At 38.6% G+C, this 23,045-nt stretch overlaps 1 protein-coding gene across 6 annotated transcripts in view; it reads right to left on the reverse strand.

The window, feature by feature from the left end:
• The window catches only part of HIVEP1 (HIVEP zinc finger 1), a 122,010-nt gene that overhangs the window by 40,144 nt on the left and 58,821 nt on the right, over positions 1-23,045 (reverse strand). Inside the window, exon 1 of one of the 6 annotated variants that reach the window (XM_060774822.2) lies at positions 16,307-16,523. The exons of 3 other annotated variants lie outside the window; for them this stretch is intronic. In XM_060774822.2, coding sequence (XP_060630805.2) covers positions 16,307-16,325 — 19 coding nt within the window. In that variant the 5' untranslated portion in view covers positions 16,326-16,523. 2 more of the 6 variants (XM_060774815.2, XM_060774820.2) reach the window with 2 other exon arrangements.

Here is a 23,045-nt window from a genome sequence, read left to right on the forward strand (position 1 = left end):
TGCTCCAGGATTTCTGTGTTCTCAAATAATACAAACTCAAACACACTTGGTGGCAAATGGAATGAGGACACTCATCTCTAACCTTCACTACAACGCCAGTTGATGAGCTACTGATGACTGGCACTGCTCGTTCACTTCAGCTGGCTTCCCACAACATATCAACTTTCCTTGCAAAAATTCCCTGCGAGAGCTACGTGCCTTGTAACCTTACTTTCTGGATAACCCTTGTACATTATACAAAACACCCAGGCAATAGGAGTAGATGAAATAACAAAAAACTTCGTGAGTTCCCAATGTTTAAGGGAAGTTAGGCAAATAGCTTCTCGAGAATTTCATGACCAAAAAGGTTTGGAAACCGCTGCAATAAGACACACAGTTTATATGGTTTATCTAATACACAATAGAGAATTCAGGTTGATCATATACAAGTGAGTGAAATTCACTCCCACAAATGTATGGGAAATACCAGGATCAAATACACTCCAATATTAAGATTAACAAAGGTTGCAGCATCTGCTTTAGAAAAGCTTAAAATGAAGACCAATAAAAAGTTTAAAGTATCTACATTGCTCAGTAATCACTTTCAAAACTGGAGCTGTATCATTCCTCATTGTTTGATTTTCCAGCTGCTTAACGGTTGCTATTTCAACTCAACTCATCCCCATGACAACCATAGACACAGGTTGCTATAATTTTCCAATCACTTTATTGAGACCGAGGAAGACTTGCTCAAGGCCATTCTATGGATCCCATTCTGATATGAACCAGCATTTGATTTAAGGCTACAGTCCAATGCAGTTTCCCAGTATCCCCTGCAGTATTTTCTAGCTGCGTGTCATAAACATCAAGCCATATTAATGATCTAATTCTTCCAATTTCTGGTCTTTATAGAAATACATGATTTTTATGCAATCAGAGTAGGGTGGGAATCATGTGGCTCTCCAGATGTTGTTGGATTACATTCCTCAGTGTTCCTGGATATGCTGATAAGGATATGTTGCTGGGACATTAAGTCCCACAACACTGGAGGACTGCATGAATCCCAACCTCAATTTAGGCTATGTTTAATATCACGGTATGAGGCAAGAACACTGTTGAATGTTTTGATTTTAATAATGAATACTTGCAAAAATGGTTTATGAACAACAAAGACAGAGACAGCCTACAAAGGAAATGTGTAAAATATAATATGAGATAATCAAATCCGCCCCCACACCTAGCTGCTCCAATCTGAAATCTCCAGCAAAAGGAAAACATGCTTCAATTATTGATGCCCACAGCATTTTGATATCACCAACAGTGCACACAGCAGATGAATGGAACAGTTTTATCTATGTCTGATTTAAAGTCCCCTATATATCAGAAATGACTATAATGGCTACTGAAAAACCAGCCCATCCCAAGTATTCTCGTTTGCTCTTACTTATTCAGAAAATAACAGATACCAGACCAAAATAAAAACTCTGCAGCGCTGGGAGGGGGGAAATTACATTTGAATGGGAATATTAATTGTCTGCAAGCAAACAAGGGTTGATATGTTTCTTCCTGCTGGGCCACTGTATGCTGCTAGCTTAATCTATAAAGAGGGAACTTGTGGGATGAACAATTTTCTTAGTTCTAGTCTTAGGACTCCATTACCTGGGCTCCACCTGTCCAAACAACATCAACTATTTCACATAGGTACATAGCACTTGTATAGCATAACACATACAGTATAAGCTGTAACCTAGTTTTCTCAAGCTTTCTACTAAGCAAATATCCTAAATTGATTACAGGTCAGCTAGTGCCAAATATTCAAAGCACAGCCATACATATCCCACCCACGACCCACGTTTCCCCCCCCCCTCGCTCTCTCACACACATATATATCAAAGTACCTAGGTACGTACAAAGGTTTGTTTGCACCAAAAGGCTGCTACATGGCTTGATGGACTCCAGAAATGGCTGGATGAAGAAAGGCAAAAGAAAAGGTGAAGGTGTGAGGGAAGGGTTAGGGTTAGGGGAAGGGGAAAAGGAAGATAAAGGAAGGGGAGGAAAGGGAGGGGAAGGGGAAGGATAAGGGAAAGGAGAAGGGAAGAAAAAGGGAAAGGGAAGAGAAGGGAAGGGAAGGAAACAAAACAAAACAAAACAAAATAAAGGATGGGAGAAAGGGGATGTAAAAGGAAAGGAAGAAAGAAAAAGAAGGTAAGACAAAGGAAAGAATGAGTCAATGAACAAATGACCAAAAGAAAGAAAAGGGAAGGTGTATGAGGAAAAGAAAGGGAAAAAAAGGTAGAAAAGAGAGGGGACAAGGTATATGAGTAAAAGAGAGGAAGAAAAGAAAGAATCATAAAAAAATGTAAACCCGGACTACGCTAGGTATATACACTAGTAGTCTTATAAAGTAATGAAAGCCAACAGCACAAGGGACCCAACCCAAAGTGCAACATGTGGCATACCCAACGGTTTGGTTCTCTCTCTTGTGTCAGATAAGAAGAGTGTGATTATTTCATGTTTCCTGAAGGCAAGAGCCGGGCTTCCTTTCTTGGATATAAATTACACAAGCTACTTGGTATAGCCATGTGCACAACAAGAGTACATATTTGAAACTGCTTTGAACTGCTGAACTTAACCCAAAACAGTGTCCAATGAAGAAGGTTAAGTAAGGTTTCAAATTGTATCTCTTATATAAAATGGCGAAATCAAGACTTGGTTTTTTTAGATTTTTTTGGGGGGGAGGGGGGTATTTTCAAGCTGTGGATGTTGAAATTAACAGATGCAAAGTTTGTGGATATGGAAGACTGACTGTAATTTACACAGTTCATAAACTATGTTTGCTAAGAGGTGGAACATTCTGGAATAACTAACCCGAATAGGAAAATGTTCTGAACTAATTTTTCATTTATTCCATGTGACTCAGCAGCACTGATTATTCTAATCTGAACGGGGTCCTGCTTTATATGATATACATATAAGTTATACAAGGGTTTATCATTATTAAAACTGACATCACATTTAAGACAATTTCCAAACTCTGTCCTCTTCCCTAAATCATAGTAAAGGAGCGGAACGTCTGGATGGATCCTGGAAAAGGGGGGGGGGATGGGCCATATATCAGGGTTAAATCAACTAGCGTGCAGGTCAGATATAATAATAATAAGTCAGGTCAACCTTCTTCAAGAAGACAAATAACTTGCCTCTGCCATATCACAACCATACATAGAGCTAACTCTCTAGAGCAGTGGTTCTCAACCTGTGAGTCCCCAGGTGTTTTGGCCTACAACTCCCAGAAATCCCAGCCAGTTTACCAACTGTTAGGATTTCTGGAAGTTGAAGGCCAAAACATCTGGGGACCCACAGGTTGATGACCATTGGTCTAGAGAATGGGAGCCCCCGGTGGCGCAGTGGGTTAAACCATTGGGCTGCTAAACTTGTTGACCGAAAGGTTGCAGTTTCGAATCCAGGGAGCAGTGTAAGCTTCCGCTGTCAGCCCCAGCTTCTGTCAACTTAGCAGTTCAAAAACATACAAATGTGAGATCAATAGGTACCGCTCCGGCAGGAAAGTAACGGCACTCCTTGCAGTCATGCCGGCCACATGACTTTGGAGGTGTCTACGGACAACGCCGGTTCTTTGGCTTAGAAATGGATATGAGCACCAACCCCCAGAGTCGGACACGATTAGACTTAATGTCAGGGAAAAACCTTTACCTAACCTAGAGAATGTTTGAGAATTTCTGCAGGTGCACAATGAAACATTGAAGAAGAAAGCCAACCAGATACACTCTATTAAATGCTGGCCATTAATAGGAGCTGCACATTTTCTAATTTTCGACCATGATAACTAAAGCAATGTTTTTGCTCATGCATCTTTTCACCTTGCCGAGGAGGATGTATGTCAGTTGAGGGTTTTGTAACCAATTGAAAAATGGCTCAAGACAAATAGGCCTACAGCTTTCTCAGCCTTGAGACACTCTGTTGAGGTAGCCATTACCTTGCTCCCTCGCGGCTCCTGCTTTGTTGGAAGGCTTTTCTGTTCTGCCTTCTTATTTTGGCTTGGGTATATTGCTAACCAGCTGTTTTGTGACTCTCGGTGGTTGCTATTCAGTTGTTGATTTTGTTTTAGGCTACTGTTCCATTATCCAGGCACAGCCCAAAAGGGGCCTAGACAGAAAAGGATGGTCCATTTTATGGACCATCTACCTGGATAATGGAACAGAACATGTTTTATGTCAGGGTTGGTAAATGTGTATAAGCAGAGTAAGTAGAAGCTTTAGCACAGTATTTAAACCAAAGTATATCTTGCTGTATAATAAAATGTCACTTAGGCTTGAGAAACAAGTAAAAGTACCTTTACTTTAGTTCAGAGGTTCAAAAAAGGTAACAATATATACATCAGTTTATTTGAATACAGGCAGGGAACAGAGAATAAAATAATCCTTTTAAATAATCTTTGAAATATGCCTCATGCCATAAAATAATCAATCCTTAAGATAGTTGACAGCCAGCAATTTCTTCACTGTCCAAAGAGAGAACAAACGGCAGAATGACAGTTAGAACCGTTGGCCTCAGCAGCCAGCCAGAGGCAGCAGCCCATCAGAATCCCAGCTGCGGGTACACTCAGCCAATAGGCTGCTGACACATCTCTATCCAGTTAACCCACCACATTGCCTCATCCTTTTTCAAATCCTAACATTTTAGTACTCTATTGTAGGATTTGAGCTAAAGTGAGCTATCAGTATCTGCTGGGGTTTGGTTACAGGACGCTCTGTGGATAATGAAATGCTCAATCCCATTGGTGTAGTAAAACAGCATCCTTTATATAAAATGGCCCAAATCAAAATTTGATTTCTGGATTTTTTTAAAAAAGAAAACACTTCTGAGGTGTGGTTGCCTGAATCTGTGGGCGTGGATGCAGAAACTGTGGATACAGTGGGATGCAGTACTATGAGGGTGACCTACATGACATATTGCATTGATTCACTTCTAGGTGTTTTAATTTTGCAGCTCTTCCGAGATAACACATTCATAAGAGGTAAATACCTAACATGTTGTGGCGAAAGAGGCTACATTCATAATGGCAAACAAGGTGCAACCTCTTCCAGGCAAGAATTTTATCAAAAATCATCCCAATGCTCTGCATATTGCTTACAAAAGGCAATATCAATTTTGGACCATGTATAGAACAAAGCTCTGCTTCTGTGACCTTCTCCATTCTTTCAAAATACAAAATGTTTAAAAAATCTGAACAGACTATCAGTCTAAATCAGTGGTTCTTAACCTGTGCATCCCTCCATCCATATATATATAGCTTTCAACTCCCAGAAATCCTAACAGCTGGCAAACTGGCTGGAATTTCTGGGAGTTGTAGGCTAAAACACCTGGGGATCCATAGGTTGAGAACCACTGGTCGAAATACACATCTGTACATAAATAAAGGTAAATGAGGTATTTGATACTGTGCTGATCTTTTGCCAGGCAATATGCAGCACTGAAAAGAGTCAACAGGCATGAGCACAATGGCAAGCTTTCTCATTTCAAAGGACACCATCATTACCAACAGGTCAGATATAAAGAAAACTTTGACCTTCCGGATATTTTGGACTACAGCTCTCAGTAACTCCAGCCTTCTTGGTCAATCAGAAGAAATTATGGGAGCTGTAGTCCAACAAGTGGAGGACAAATGGGTCAAAATCGTGATACTATAATCAAATATGCAGGGGGTTACATTACTGGTCATATCTTCTTTCTTCCTTTCCTTACATGTTTGATCATGAGAACCTACACAGTGAATGTATAGCATCATAATTCTAATTATTTGTCACAGGAGAAGTTATAGGATGTGAGGAAACAGATGGGACCAAACAGATGGTGCTTCAAGAATATCTTGAAACTCTCAGACTGTCAAGACACACAGGAGTTTTTTCAATGTATTTTCAGGCTATTGCTTCTTCATTCAGAGCCAAAAGACAACATAGCCATAGTAACAGACTGACAGACCAGGTATAACCTGAAACCACGTCTATTCAAAAATGAAGATTTGTCTTTATGTTGTCTGAGTGTCTCCTTTTCTCCTCCTTTATCCTAACTGGTACATGCAATTGAGTCTAAATAGATGAAAAAATGTTCTGAATAAAGAAAATTAAAATGATTATAAATCTCAATAATAATAAAGCTAATAAAAACTACTACAATATTCCAGTTGTAATGATAATGCATTAAAGGCATTAAATTGTGTATGCACTTAAACTAAAAGCACTGAATTATATTTCTGAACGGCTAGACTCTAAAGTTTTTTTCACATTTGTTTCTCCAGTTATAGTTTCTTCTAATGATGTGCTAATATTTCAAGGAATAATGTCTGGTTTCTTGATAATAATGTGTTGTTTTGTGTACCAACTTGTTCTCCAGTCATATTCACTGAACAAAAGTGAAGGTGAAACAGAAATAATTCTACATTTTAAACGGAGTGCCATAACCAGTCCTAAATAAAATGTACTATATGTTACTTTAAAGACAAAGAAAAACAGATGTTTAATAATTTGAAGAGTGATAACAAATTTCTCTAAAACGAGGATTTCAAGGCTATAATTTTGTACAGCACAGACATTAAAGAAGGTATCAAAAGCTGACCTGGTCAAAGAAACAAATGAACTGTACCATCTTAGGCTTACCACTAGGAGTCAGCTTTGTATAGATCAGGGGCTAATACAACACATCTAACATACAACACTCAAACCCTTACACATCATGTATAGTCCAACACTCAAACCCTTACACATCATGCTGGCTCTTTTAATTCTGGCCTAGCAGTTCTCCCTTTTCATAATTTTAAGCTACTCAACATCTAAAGCAAAGTTTTCCAAGACTGAGACCACAGTTATAACACTGCTTTCCCAGTTTTAGGGCTGCATGCTGAAATTGCAGTATAGAAAAGTCTCGCTTATCCAACTTTTATTCATCCAACATTCTGCATCATCCAACGCAGTCCAGGGTGGGAGAAAGAGACCACCCTTGTCTGTTTTGGTACTAAATTTGTCAATACAGTAATTACTACATAACGTTACCATGTACTGCACTGATTTCCTGTTGATTTGTTGTAAAACATTATGTTTTGGTGTTTAATTTGTAAAATCGTAACATAATTTGATGTTTAATAGGCTTTTCCTTAATCCCTCCTTATTATCCAACATTTTTGCTTATCCAACATTCTGCCGGCTAGTTTAGATTGGGTAAGCAAAACTCTACTGTATATAAGTAAGGCAGGGTTGGAAAACTGGTAAGCAAATGACAATTAATCCAAAAGAGTTATCCCCTGCTTGATAGCCCTGATGGATTGAGCTTAATTTTCTCACTGTATGAGGTATAGAAAGGATTTTCACACTACCGTCATCTTGCTAAAACTATGATAAAATGTTGGTTCATGAAAGAAGATAGAAACACAATCAAAGTTAAGTCTTACAAGAAGCCAGAAATTGTTCTTATTTTAATATACCAAGGGAAGACCTGCACCACATTATAATCAAACTGTCCATGGGGAGAGCATTTTATACAATCTTCACACCACTAAATGTTATAGCGGTTTAACTTTTCAATACAGCTGGACCATGGAGCTTTTAAAGAATGCACACAATGTAGTGGGAGATGAAGATTGATTGATACTGGGTATAATTCTCAGAGTTGTGGAGAGTACTCTTCCAATAAAACCCCAGGACTTCTGAAATCAGTAGAACTGCAAAATTTGGTGCATGGCAGCCTAAGGCACTCTTTTAGCCGCGTTAGAAACAGTAAATCTTGGAACTGTAGCAATTGAAGAGAAACAAAGTACTGTATTACCTTAAGAAACTGGTTATAGCAATATTATCTAACAACCATCTTTTGAAAGAACATTTATATTAATTTTGACTTTTATAATCTGATTTTCTATGAGAAAAGTCAAACAATGGCTTTCAATACTTCACAACAAAATTATAAATAAAGCTAACACCAAAAATAGATGAGATGAACTGATGCAACAGAGAAACAGGAAATATGTCAGCCTTGAGGATTAAGATTGCCCAAATTAAGAAGTGGCCTCAGTCCTTTGATAATCTTGTTACTGGGAGATCACTGCAGGGAAAAGGTTAGCAAACTTGGCTCCTACATTCTAACTTCTAGGAAAGTTTGGGGCAGAAGAAATGATTTCTTGTCTCTATCAAGATCCTAGTGGGACTCAAACCACATCAGAAAAACATCGCTTCTTGTTATTTGTTCCAAAAGACTAAAAAATAATAGAAATTCCCAATCAATTACCTGGGATTACATGACAATAAAGCTATAAACAACTCCTTAAGTGAATAGACTGAAGTTGCTGGTATCTTTGATGCCTAAGTTTGATCAAAACCTGAGTGAAACCTCTAGAGAATGGGATATGCTCTGTGTGATTTCTTTAGCACTCAAGTGAGAAGTTTTCCATATCCCTTAGAGGTTTTACTATTTCAATTTGAGCCTAAACGAAGCACTAACATGCAAAAGAGTAAAAATATGGAGGATATAAAGCTCCAAGCAAAATTGCTAAGCCAAATAGAATGGGATGTTTGATTTCAGTCAGTGATATGAGATGGTAGTTTTAAAAAGAAAAATAACCCTTTCATACTATAGTATATATAGCCACTAAAGCTGCTATATGATTTGAAATATGTATTCAATAGCCAGAAGCCATCAAACATGATCAAAAGAATTACTGACTTACAGAATGCCATCTTTATCTTAAGGCTACTGTATCTGACACAGCATATCTTCAGTAATAACACTTTATTCAAACAGGTGTTTCTAATGGCTTTATAACATAAATAATACTGTCCTAGCCATTATAGCCATCTCATTCTTCACAATCTCTCATCCCTGGTCCAGAATATACAAACTGCTAGTAAAAACTTGACAGACTGTATTTTGTTAGGAGGTGATATTAAGGTCTCAAAAGCTTTACAAAGGATCTCTGATTTTCTACAATCACCAATAACAGTCTAGTAAAAGACAGTCACACAAACCAAGGCATATTCAGACAGATGTTACAATATTGAAATATTGCTTATGGGCACAGTTCATAAAATTATTAATGTATAAATGAATGAGGGATAAAGATTGAATATACTTTATCTGAAATGTTTGGGACCAGAAGAGTTTTGGATTTTGGAACATCTGTGTACGCATATTAGATCCAAGTAGAAACATGAAATGCATTTATTTTTCATATACACCTTATGTACATAGCCTGAAGGTAATTTAATACAATATATTAAATAATTTTGCTTGTGACATAATGTTTCTGTACACTGAACCATTAGAAAGCAAAGATATCACAGTATACGTTATGCATGTGGACAATTTCAGATTTCAGAATTCTGAATAAGGGATGCTCAATTTGTACAGTATGAAATACAGCACGTAAAGTCTACTAACCCCTTTCATGCAAATACAACAGCTAGTTCCAAATAGGTACATCCCTTTAATATACAGACAGTCCTCGAGTTACAAACATCAGACTTACAAATTACTCATAGTTAAGAACAGAGATGAGACAACAGGAAGTGAGAGAAATCTACCCCTTGGAAGGGAAATACACTCCTGAAGGAGTTTTCATGTGGAAATGGTGTCTCAACTGAAGCTTTACCACCAATCCATTTTTCCACAAAAAGCAATTTAAAAAAAACTGAAGGACAGAAAGTGCGGTGAAATCTTCTGAACAGGGACACAGACAGCAAAATAAACACCACAGGGATGTTAACCCTCCCCTATGATATCCAAAGCGCTCTCTCTCTCTCTCTCTCTCTCTCTCTCTCTCTCTATATATATATATATATGTATGTATGTATGTATAGTTGGCTGGAGTTACACTAAAAAAGTGTACCTGTTTGACTTACAAACACATTCAACTTAAGTACAGACCTACAGAACCTATCTTGTTTGTAACTTGGGGACTGGTTGTATAGAACTGATGGAAGTATTGACTTATCATTCAGCACATAATTCCTTGATTCTACTCTAGCTGAGACTAGCAACTTTAGGATCTAGATATAATTCTACTTTGACGATTTCTTAATTCACATTAAGCTGAATACATAGACATTGGATGAAATAAAGACACCAAATCCTATCTGACCTTAGAAGTAGAGTCAACTCTGGTTTGTACTTAGATGGAAGACTACCAAAGAATACAGGTGTTGTGGGCTATATTTCAGAGAAGGAACTGGAAAATCCACCTCTAAGTATTCTTTGCCTAAGAAAACTATGAAATTCAAGTTGACAGGTGACTTGAAGGCACACAAACCTGTGTGGTGTTGATGCTGTAGAAGAAGCAGAATGGAACCTCTCTTCAATCTCTACTGCTCTAGCTCTTCATGCTACCTCAAACCTGTTCCGGTAGGTTTCTCATCCTGGCCCCTGTGATGAGTTTGGGGGCACACTAATGGTTGAAGCTGAATCTTGATAAAATGGCGAGACTGTTTACCTACACCTGGCCCTGATAGCTACCTATCCACAGAGGTTTCATCTTATAAAGATTCACTTTCAGTTTACTGGCCCTCGTCCAAATCATTACAGAATCCAGGCACTGGGCCAGCAACTGCACAGTTCCGGTTGACCCAAGGAGAAATTAAGCTGAAAGTCATCTGCATACCCAGCTCCATAGCTCCTAATAACCTCACCTAGCAGCTTTATATATAGTACAACTCTCACATCGAAGCAACCAGTAGTTTCATTTATCCACATCTGGATAAATAAAATATCCAAATGTCCTCTCCTGGCTAGGTCCTCCAGCACTGGAAGTCCTTCATTTCAATAAGTTTCACTTAATCCTGCTGTTTCACGAGTTCACACAAAGCCAGGCAACATATCCACCATGGATATTGGGGTTGTACTGGAAACGCTGAAGAAAACGAGGGCTAAGATCCAATCTTGCAGCAAACTACAACGTATTAGTGATGAAGCAGAACAGAAATCTCTCATTGCTATTATTTGGGAAACTGCCTGTAGACAGAAGTAGAATCACTGTAAGGCACTGCCTCCTACATCCATAGTACAGCAGGATACTATGATCAATGGTATCAAACACTGTCACCAAGAGATTAAGGAAAATCAATTCAGAAGCCCTTCCCAGGTTTTCCTCAGACTAGATCACCCATCAAGGGCAATTAAGGCCACCTTAGTGCCAATACTCTGGTGTGAAATTAGGCTGAAATGGAAACAACTAATCTGTTTCCTCTAAGAACACTTAAAGTTTTCCAGCCAACACAAGGTCAAGTGAATGATCTAAATTCAAGTACACTGTTCTCTCACTTATTGCAGGGGTTACCTTCCAGGACCATCCGCAACAAGTGAAAAACAGTGAAATAGGGACATCCCTCCCCTTCCCTCCTCACCCTCCTCTTCCTCCTCCTCATCGCCGCCTGGGCCTAGGAGGCAGCGGGGTCCAAGCAGTAGCAAGAGGCCCCGGCGGCGACCATGAGGAGGAAGAGGAAGGTAAAGAGGGTGAGGAGGGAGGAAGAGCCACCCCCTCGCCCTCTTTACCTTCCTCCTCCTGGTCGCTGCTGGGACCTCTTGTTGCCAAGCGGCAACTAGAAGTCCCAGCAGTGACCATGCGAAGGAAGATGAAGGTAAAGAGGGCAAGGGGGGGGGGGAGGAAGAGCCACCCCCTTGCCCTCTTTACCTTCCTCCTCCTGGTCGCCATCGGGGCCTCTTGCTGCCATGGCGTACAGTGTTCCCAAGCATTGCGAAACAGTGAGTCCACAGTAAGTAAACCGTGAAGTAGCGAGGAAAAACTGTATTAGGTAGACTAAAGGCAATAAATATTAGGTAAACTGTGGTAAAAGCCAAAGACGGGTGAGGTAAGGGCAATAAGGTCTTAAAATAATTCATGAACTGTTCTAGTTTTGGGGAGTGGAAAGGTGATGTCTGAACTCAATCTACAATGTGGTTGCCGCTCTTGGTTTATGCAGCACAGGAGACCAAAACATTTAAACTGATATCTGAAACAGAAAGGAAAGAAATGAGAGAGAGCTTCTATGATATTTTAAGGAGCATACCAGAAATCTTCTTGAGTTACTGGAACAGAAGACAAGGTGTGAGAAATATGTACACATTATTTTTGACTGCAATTTTAAGGACAGCTTTGTTATTTAAAGTACCAGCAATATTGCGCATCTCATCGCAGAGCCTAAAATTAGTATTCCTTAATCAATGTCTGCACTGAGATGACCATTAAATACTTTCATATTAAGATAATAAAATCCCATGGTTTAAAGATGAATATACACACGCAGGGACATGTGAATACAATATCTTGGACAAAAAAAGGAATGGAGGAACATAAAGGGAAAAGGAGAACCCAAGTACCAGAGACCACAGCACACAGTTCTGTGTCTGGCTACCCTGAAATGCCACAATAATTTGAACTGATATGCAAGGATGCATACAGGAAAAATAACAATACTATTTCTGAACAGAAATAGAAAACAGAAAAGGAAAACAAAACCTGCAATCTGAAGTGGCAAAGGTGGCATAAAATTAATCTAGTTTCATGCCAGGAAAAAGACATCTTGTCTTGCCATTCATTTGCTATATAGCTTAGATGCTATTCAAATTTGTCAAAATTATAATAAGATTAAAGTGTGATCCCTGGAATAGTCATCTAATTTATAATGCTGATCTCTCACCATCAATGTGTAAGCTCCTTGACTGCTAAAAATTAGGTCAATGGTTTCCCCCAGTGATAAGGTACTCCTGAGAAACACCTTGACTTAATGCTTCATGTAGGATGACACGAACAGATGCCAAGTAAAAGTGTAACATGCTCTTCAACTCTTCCCAGGCTGTGCTATAACTGGATTAAGAGTTTTATCTTTATTCTCCATTCAGTGCCACTCAGTGATCATTTTGATAGCCATAGTTTGTTTTACTCTAATAGAGCACAAGTCAAGTTGTTTATCAATTTGATTCTCCCTAGATTTTTCTTTTGGTGAGCTTAGTGCAGGCCTCCAAAACAGTGGGCATAGACAGCCCACTGTCATCCTGACAGGTTCTTAAATATGTAGTGTGGGCAAAAGGCAGATGCATGTGGGTATGTGTCTCTTTAATTCAGGGTTGTGCAACACAACAAACTGGCAAATTCCAGAGGAGGTTGAGCACTCCTTATCCAGAATTTCAGAATCCAAAATTGTCCACACAAGTGGCTGAGATAGTGTGACACCTTTGCTTTCTGATGGTTCAATGTACACAAACTTTGTATCAATCAACAAAAATATTTTAAATATTGCATAAAATCACCTTCAAGAGATGTGTATAATGTATGTATGAAACACACATGAATTTTGGGTTTGATGTCTCATTATATACATAAATGCAAATACGTGTATTCCAAAATCCCAAAAAACCTCCACCCTATCACACTTTTGGTTGCAAGGATTTCGGATAAGGGATACTCCATTTCTACTCGGTAGAAGGCCAATGGGGCTGCTAACAGGATTGTCTTTCAATCTCATAAATAGATTTCAAATAAGATGTCCAACAGGTTTTTATTTTTTGTACTCTTGTATATATTCTGATTACAACAAAACACACTACAAAATAAGGACTAGGAATGCAGTATTGAGATTTCAAGCTTCTTTCCAGAACCAAGATACGTACATGAGATTAAATAATTAGCAGAGGACAGGAAATGTCCTGGCACGAGGGGAAAAGGAAGATTTGGGTGACACACAGAAGTCCAGCCTATGACCCACAGCGCTAGAAGCATTACCCAGACTCACTTAGTTCTAAGCTGTTAGCAAGGAAATTCCCTCTGTTAATCTTTCACAGGTATTAGCCTATATATAACCATTTGGATACAACAAAACAATTTAGAATTCTGACATGTCCTCTTAGATGTTCTCACAATTGGCTAAGAAATCCCAATCAGATTTGCAGTACTACCTAGTTAAAATACATAATATACTATGGATGAGGCCATTCACAAATCCATTAAGCTTCAGAGGAACTTTGGAACTAAATCAGTAGATGTGTCATGCATTGCTTCCTTTCCACAGGAAGTATTTACTGAAATCCTACACTGTCAAAGGTCGCTGTCAAACAAACAATTCATTCTTTGCTTTCAGCAGCATACGCCTAATGCGGCCAAAAATAATTTTAAGGTCAAGTAACGCAATCTTGATTTTGATCCATTTGCCAAATAAGCCCCATTACCCTAGCTAATATCCAGTCAAAATACTTACCAAAAAAATGCATTCCAAGAAAAGCTAATATTATAAAATCCCATGTCCTTTGTACGCATTATAGTGAGAAAATTGTGTGCATACGCTGCAGAAAACTTTACTTTTGGAAGATTCACTTTTAAACATAAACCAAAATGCATCATTTTAAAGACATTATGTTTCTAGACATACATGCAAAGGTAATGCTCATCTTACACGTACACAGACAGAAAGTCGTATTAATATTATGAGATAATCTTATAGAACATTTCCGATTACAAACAGCAACATATTTTTGGCTATAAGCACTATTACCTATTTATAGCCTCCAACTATTTTAGGATGAGATTCCATCATTTCTTCCTCCTTTATCACACTAACCAGCTTAAGAGATATTGCATAATACGACTGCAATAAATCAGACCCTGTAAGCCACATATGCTCATTTTTGTGAATACTTATTTCTTTTAAAAAAAAACAAAAACCCATAAAACATATAGCTGAAATATCAAATCCAAAAGTAGGGTTAACTTTGAAATTGTTTGGGTTCTGTTATTTTTAATTTATTAAACTGTTGTTTTGTATTTATTACCTCTTTATTCATAAAATCGTATGCATTTTAGTGAGGCTATTTCACAATTCAATACTTCTTACCCTCGTTCCGTGTACTGATTGTACACTACACAGATCCAAGTATTTATTTTCCAAATACAGCATAAAAAGTTCCCTCTATAAGGACTATGCTAAACAACAACCATTGCACAGAGCATTTTAGTACAATCAAGTCCTATTAATGAGCATTTACATAAAATTGATTAATTTCCACCATACATTCCCACAAATTCACATTCACTTTACACATGATCTCTTAAAATTTGTAGTGAAGGAACAAATACCGTTCTAAATGCAAAACTAAACAACAACTATTTCACAGAGCATTTTAGTACAATCAAGTCCTATTAATGAGTATTTACATGAAAAATTATTTTCCACCATACATTCCCACAAAATCATATTCACATTACACATTATCTCTTAAAAATTGTAGTAAACCTACAAATAATGTTCTAAATGCAAAATAATTTCCGGGTTACATACTTAACCTATCATTTCAATAGCACAGAAGGAAAAGTAAATTAACGAACAGGTAAAATTTATTTATTTATTTATTTATTTATTATGAAATGCCTTCTAAGTAGAAGACAAATTTGTTTTATTTCTTGTCTGGCTACTGTAAATTTATTTTAATATTTGGTATTTATTTATACTCTGTCTTCCAGATGTCATGTCTAAATCACAACCAAGTTCCAACTAGAAAGAACTGATGAACCTTGATAAAGGCCAGAACAAATTTGAAAATTTCCTCGACTAATTATCAACACGTAGCAGTTCTCAAGATTGTTTTACAAATCATTTTAGACACCTACTAAAGAAAAAAAAGCTCAGAGGTAAAGAATTGATTCCTCAAATCTGATAATAATTTTGAAGGCAGGATAATTCACAACGAAAGATCCCAGAGCTTTAAAGAGATCTGATTAGCAAGAGCTATTCTTGCTTTGATTGACAACAAAGACCAGAGTAAATAACAGATTATTATTATTATTTTTAAAAGAAATGACCAAAAGAACTTACCAAAACGGAGAAAGCCTATTTTTGCCATTTCTTCCATTCATGCTTTTTAAAAAATAATCCTCATGCCTGACACAGCACTCGTTGCACTGAGACAGTGTTTACTAACAGCCACCACATAAATACCGATTCATCTCTGCTTAAATATCACCACAGTGTTATCGCTATAGCCAATTGTCAAAAGATATCCTCCTTACAAGGCAGAAGAATATTAATCGAAATTTGCATATTTAAAGTTGGGTCATGTGACCCCCAATCTTTAACCACAACAAGATACATAGATTCTCCCTTTCATGATCTTAGTCCTTTTGAAAACTTCTTTAGATCCAAAGAGGGAACACGACATTGTTTAAAATGCAGCACCAAATATATAGACATATATACCTAGCCTTCTTTGTAACAGGCTCCTACACGCTGCTTTATTGCTCCTCTTGTAGTCTATGACCATTAGAGAGCATTGGAAACAGTCACATTACCCGACAGCTGACAGGTCATCCCCCATTATCGGTGCCACAATGCACCTGAATTGCCCCGCCACATCATGTGCTATTCAGGGAGCAATGCTCAGACGTAATCTCTTGCAAGCTTAGGGATCCTAGGAATCCTCCCCCGCTATCTCTCCATGGCAACAGTAGCTACAGTAAAGACGGTCCACCTCTTACGCAAGCAAATGAATATGAAACACTGCCAAGAGGCCACAAATGCCAGCAGTCAAAACATTACTTCCACCCCTCCCGGTGTAATTGTTCCCTTAAAGAGGCAGGAGCACATTTCTCGTTGTTGCTGCTGTTGTTGTTTTGTTTCCTTCATCCTGGAAAGGCGTGCACACGTCTTCATGCACAAAGACAGGAGGATTTGAAGGGATGGGAAACTTCAAGCTGTGTGTAATAGCATAGACTGAAAAAGCATTCACTGCTCAAAAAGCACCCCCTCCTTCCCTCCCCAAAAATTCAGTAATCGTACTAAAAAAACACTTCTGTACGGATACAGTTTTTTAAAATTACAATGATTCCTGGTTGTTTAAAAGTTTACAGATTCAAAAGCACAAGTTTACTTATTTATTTATTTATTATTTACTAGCTGTCCCCTGCCACGCGTAGCTGTGGCCCACATGGGGGTTCTGTGTGGGAGGTTTGGCCCAATTCTATCGTTGGTGGGATTCAGAATGCTCTGTGATTGTAGGTGAACTATAAATCCCAGCAACTACAACTCCCGAATGTCAAGATTCTATTTTCCCCAAACTCTACCAGTGTTCACATTTGGACATATTGAGTATTCGTGTAGAGTTTGGTCCAGATCCATCATTGTTTGAGTCCACAGGGATCTCTGGATGTAGGTGAACTACAACTCCAAAACCAAGGACACTGCCCGCCACACCCTTCCAGTATTTTCTGATGGTCATGGGAGAACTGTGTGCCAAGTTTGGTTCAATTCTATTGTTGGTGGGGTTCAGAATGCTCTTTGATTGTAGGTTAACTATAAATCCCAGCAACTACAACTCCAGAATGTCAAAATTCTATTTTCCCCAAACTCTACCAGTGTTCACATTTGGGTATATCTATGGATGTAGGTAAACTACAACTCCAAAACCAAAGGACACTGCCCAACAAACCCTTCCAGTATTTTCTGTTGGTCATGGGAGAACTGTGTGCCAAGTTTGATTCAATTTTATTGTTGGTGGGGTTCAGGATGCTCTTTGATTGTAGGTTAACTATAAATCCCAGCAACTACAACTCCCAAATGACAAAATCATTTTTTTGAGTGAAGGACATACATTGGGTTAGGTGTCTTTTGTCCAATTTTGGTGTCAATACGTCCAGTGGTTTTTGAGTTCTGTTAATCCCACAAACGAACATTACATTTTTATTTATATAGATTTATTTCAAACACTTGTATCACGCCCTTCTCAACCCCCCTGGGGGGGGGGGGGCTCAGGGTGGCTTCCAGTTGGCAACAATTCGATGCCACATAATAAAATACAAACCACCAATAATTATAATAGTTAAAAACATTAAAACTTTAAAACATTAAAAGCAGCAAAGACATTTTTTCCTTTTGATAACGTGTATTATTCTACTTGGTTGTTTTTGTAAATGTCCACGAAACAGCTAAACTATGTTTTAATACTCAGGTTTGTTTGTGAGTTAAAGAGTACACCTACTGACTCTTTATCCCAAAGGGATGAATCAGCTCTTAACTTGGGTTCACCTAAGCAGCTGGGCTGGTGCCAAGACAGAACTGGCTACAATTCTTTCCATGGTCATCACGTATTCCACCTGTTTGGGAAACCCAAGGACATGGAATGGCATTCACCATCCCATTCCTGTTCTCATTACAATGGTGGTCATTGGGCAGGCTATGACATGCCATAGTTGGCGAGGGAGCAAGAGCAATCAGTTAATGGAAAAGGAAAGGAGGGGGTAATTATCTCTCTGTCCTCGCAACATCACTCTGGCTCTGGCACCCCTGCCAACATCCAGACGAGACATGGGCAGTAGTTGTGGCCCAGTGGCCACAACTATGATGAAAATAGGAGGGGAACAATAACCAAAATGGGTTCAGTGTCTATGGGTTGTCAGGAATCCTTCCCACCTCCACAGCTGCCCAATCATCCCAACCCCCAATCCTGAATTCAACACTCCGGATCGAACCCAGGATAGTGTGTCCATGTAAAACCACCTAAACTCTTTTTTTTAAACATCTGTCCACAATTTTTGGGCATAAAAATATATTTGTATTTTTTTTTCATCAGAAAAATCTGCCTGTGGGTTCCAATTTGTATTCAGGTAAGACACTCAATTGTTTAATGAATCAAATGTTATGAAAAGAACCTCAGATACAAAATCAACTTTCACACCATGCAACTATCACTAGTCCAATAGGTTTGCTGGTCTGGATGGTACCTTTTGCAAGAAAATTAGACATCACTCAGCTTGCTTCCAACCAAATGTATCTAATGCCATATGCCTGTTTATCCCAAGTACATATAGAGCAATAGTTCCCAACCTGTTGTTCGTGGACCGCCAGTGGTCTGCATGAACAAAAATATGGTCTGTGGCCTCACCATTACTACACCGTTGCCTCAAAAACACATGGCAACAAGAGTGACTGGTCTTGCAAAACCCTCTTATAGTGCCAAGGCAACGGGGATGTAGGGAAGGGTTAGGGTTAGGAGAGGCTGACTACCCACTAATCAGTTCTAGGATTATTAAATATGGCTTTCTGTGTACGAGCAGATGGTGACTACTGGATTACATATGTTCTGTATCAGAAACGAGAGCTGATGTGGTCTATACAATACAATTTTCTGAATCAGCATCCCAAATAACGAAACCAAAATTGACCAAAAACTGATTCATAACCCTTTTAGTACTAATGTTGGAGAGTGGTCACTGATCAAAATGGTCCCTGTTCAAGTGGTCCCTGTTCAAAAAAAGGTTGGGAACCACTGCTTTAGAGATAAGATTATTTGACTCATCAATATTGATTCACAGGGAATGTATTCAGAATATGAGATACTCATACAAAATAGGAGTAAAGTAGTGGCATTTAAGACTTTTTCCAACCTGCCTCATCCTCACATTTTATAATATTAAAGGACTTACAATATCGTAAAAGCTGATTGGTGCATAGTAGCATGTGCACAGCAAAACAGAAGTCTACTTTTTCAGATGCACTAGAGTCTCATCTGTGAAAGTTCATTTCCTATAGATAATTTTGCTAGTTTTTTTTATACATTTGCTCATCTCGGGAAGCCATAACCTGCTGAAGCTACTCAAGATCTTTGGATTACAGCCACTGTAGATACTGGAAGAAGATAATGTTTTAATTTTTCCCTATTTTCTATTCCACCAGCTTAGGCTGCAATCTTGGCATTCCACTCCACTAAACACTGGAGGACTTCTTACCTCATAAACCTGCATGATATTGTTTATAAAGTCTAACAAGAAAAGGGCAACCAACTAAATTAGGGATGGATGCACAAGAATTAGGGACATAATAGGATCAATTTAGATAGACTGCAGTAACATTCAACTGAAATCAACTCTTCCTTCAGGAAACAGCCAACTGCTAAATGCAGCTTTCAGCTACTTAGTCCCCCCCCCCCCCCCCCCCCCGATGTTCTGGAAGAGAGGTTCTTACGTACAAGCCACATACCTCATGAATTAAACACACATTTCAAACAGTTGTCTGTGGCAAGCTGCAATGTACCACAATTGACTGCAGATAAATATATGAAACCCACATTGGATTCCAATTTGCACCATGCTATTCAAAATATAAACTATTTTACACACCAACATGCCAGAAAACAATATGAAGTTGCATTCCATGTTGTATGTGAAGTCACAATAATTTGTTCTCTCACTTCCACTTCTGTACATGCAAACTGTCAGCATGTTTAAGAAAGAGTAGTTTAAGCACTGGAGTTTTCTTCTTGTTTTTTGGAACTGAGGTTTATGTAATGTAATCATGACCACTGTCACTGTATGTATTAAGGTAATTCAGATCACCTTCGGCTCCAAAGAAGGTCACAGTGGAGATGTCAGGTTTCCGGACACCTCGGGTACAGCTACTTATGGGAAGAGACCAGGGAGACATAAAAGAACAGAAAAAAAATGGAGGAAGTCTAGTTGAGGAAACGAGGGACCTACAGGAGTCTGAGAACCAGGACATTGGTTTCTATACCAGGAGTGTTCTACTACAGATGCCAGACTCAAGTAGGACATCACCCCAAATGCCACCAAGATATAGTGTCTCAGGAGAGGTCAAGATAGACTTGTTGGACAACTCTTGGCTGGCTACCTGATAACCCAGTGCAGCGATATCAGGGCAGAAATTATTGAGGTGCTGCAGGCCTGGTTCCTACCTCAAGAAACTAGGTCTGTGGTACCTCAACAAGGCTTGACAAGGACTCAACGGACTTCAATGAACCAGGCAACCAAATCAAGGACCAACAGCAGTCAAACAAAGGTTCTGAGACAGTTGGACAACTCTGGGAGCAAAGTACTAGAGTGACTTACAATTAAGGACTATGGACTTCAGAATCATTCTTGCCAGGCTCAGGGACTCACTGACAAGTGGCTTACACCTCTCTGAAGTACAGGTTCACAAAATCTTGTCACTGGCATCTATTGGGCAGGCCAGTTCAGCAAACACATATACAGATATTTTCCCTGAAGACAGACTCTTGCTACATGTTCAAAGGCAAAGAGTCTTGAAGGGCAGGGTGCACCTTCCTTAGGTGAAGGTGGGAAGCCCATTATTCTTCTGGTTTGCATTATTTTGCTTCCGCCTGGCATCCTTCAATAATTTCTCTGAGCTCACTCCAATTCTCCCTACTCATATTTTGAAGCAAATGCTTAAACCTAAGTTTTCAGAAAATGAAACTTCTGATTAAAGATAATAGGTCCAGAAGCTTCCTTGTACTACCTTTTTCTCGGAAAAGAATTCAAGCTCTCAGTCTTGTGAGATAAATCAATTAATAACCCTTCCAAGCCTTGCTCCACTTAAATCTAAATGCATCTTTCTTTCTGGTCTCTCAACTTCTGAGGACTGTATTTCCCCAGCTAGCTTTTAAGTGAACAGATGGAAGCAGACAGTCATAATTGTTATGGTATTGCATTTGGGACTTGGAATGGAAAGAACAATACTATACTCTGGTAGCTACCAGCCTTTCCCTGCCTCAAGGTGACCTCTGGACATCTTGCCCCAATGTTGCAGCACTGCTACATTTCTCCTGTCACTGCCATGATGACTTTGGTCACAACTCCCCAAATATTATCCTCCCTGGCATGTAGAAGTTTAAGGACCAAATGGCAGGCATGAAGAACATAGTCCTTGCAGTGTTTCACTGTGGGCTTTTTTCAATAACAGAGTGATAAAATATTAATATGAGACCCGGTGTAGTGTAGTGATTAGAGTACTGAACTGGGACTTGGCAGATCCAAGTTCAAGTTCCATTGAGCCAGGAAATTCCCTGGGTGATCGTGGCTCAGTCACTCTCTTTCAATCTGACCTACTTTGTTATGAGGATAACACTGGGGAGAATGAAAGTCATGCATATCACCTTGAATGCATTAGCAGAAAGGTAGTGCTTAAACATAACAATTAAAACAAACAAACATGAAATATCAGAGTCAGGAAGGCAGACACAGTTTACTGTGATCATCTGTGACAAGGACCTATCTGCAAGCTTTTGTAGCCAAAATAATGCCATAACTTCTTATCATTTCCTTTTATGTCCCCTACTCTTTTGGAAGCTACCAAATACTACCAAGTTCATTCAGTGCTTAGACCATAGGTCTTTTATATATAAGGCAAAAAAATAAATACATGAAAATCAGATTATTAAATACAATATAAAATACACCATTAAAATCCTATAAATCGTTAAAATGCAACATATATCAATGGTGAGATGCACCCTTAAAATTCTACATACTGCACGGGCTAGCACTTGTGTAATTAAAAACCAGGTAAAACCAAATAAATACAGCATTATTAAAACTTAGATATAAACACCTTGGATATAAATAGCCGCTATTAGTTAAAAGCATCCCCTGCAGTCGACTGCAATATCAGAAATTAGTCTTGCCCGGATTTTCTGTGCTGCCAGGGCAAAAAGAGACACCTTGTGAGTAACCACAGGGTCGGCCAAGAGACAGAAAATCTTTTCTGACACAGTATTGGTTTGGAGGAGATAATGTGGTATTTTCATGTAGGTTATCTGACTGAAGTTTATAATCTATGCTTATTGTTCAAAGGAACTAGAGTAAAGAAGTCCAAATACACACTTGAAACCAGTTATCCCAAGGTGAAAAAAAGGCAGCTAAGTGTCTTCTGGAAAGGATGATGCTCTTGAACCCAGAAAAACATAACCAAAGGAAGCCACCATCTGTAGCCTTTTGTTATTCTTAATCACTTCCTATTTTTTCTCACAGTACATCTTTTCCTTATACGTTATTTTAATTTCTAGGTTCTAGAAAACAAGCAAAAACAACTATCAGCTATTGCACTTTAAAACAATTTATGCACATTGGAGCAATCAACAATAGAGTGTAAGATAATGAAAATGTAAGGTATCATGCTCCAGTTAAGGCAAAGCTGGATGTTCTACTAATTTGGAGAGTGGTTTGTATTTTTGACTCATTTTGATAGAAGAGATCAGTTCTTCCTGGCTTTTATAAGTAGCAGTTTATTTGGAAGACCACA

The sequence above is a fragment of the Anolis sagrei genome, chromosome 4 (genome assembly GCF_037176765.1).
Source record: "Anolis sagrei isolate rAnoSag1 chromosome 4, rAnoSag1.mat, whole genome shotgun sequence".
Taxonomy (NCBI): Eukaryota; Metazoa; Chordata; class Lepidosauria; order Squamata; family Dactyloidae; genus Anolis; species Anolis sagrei.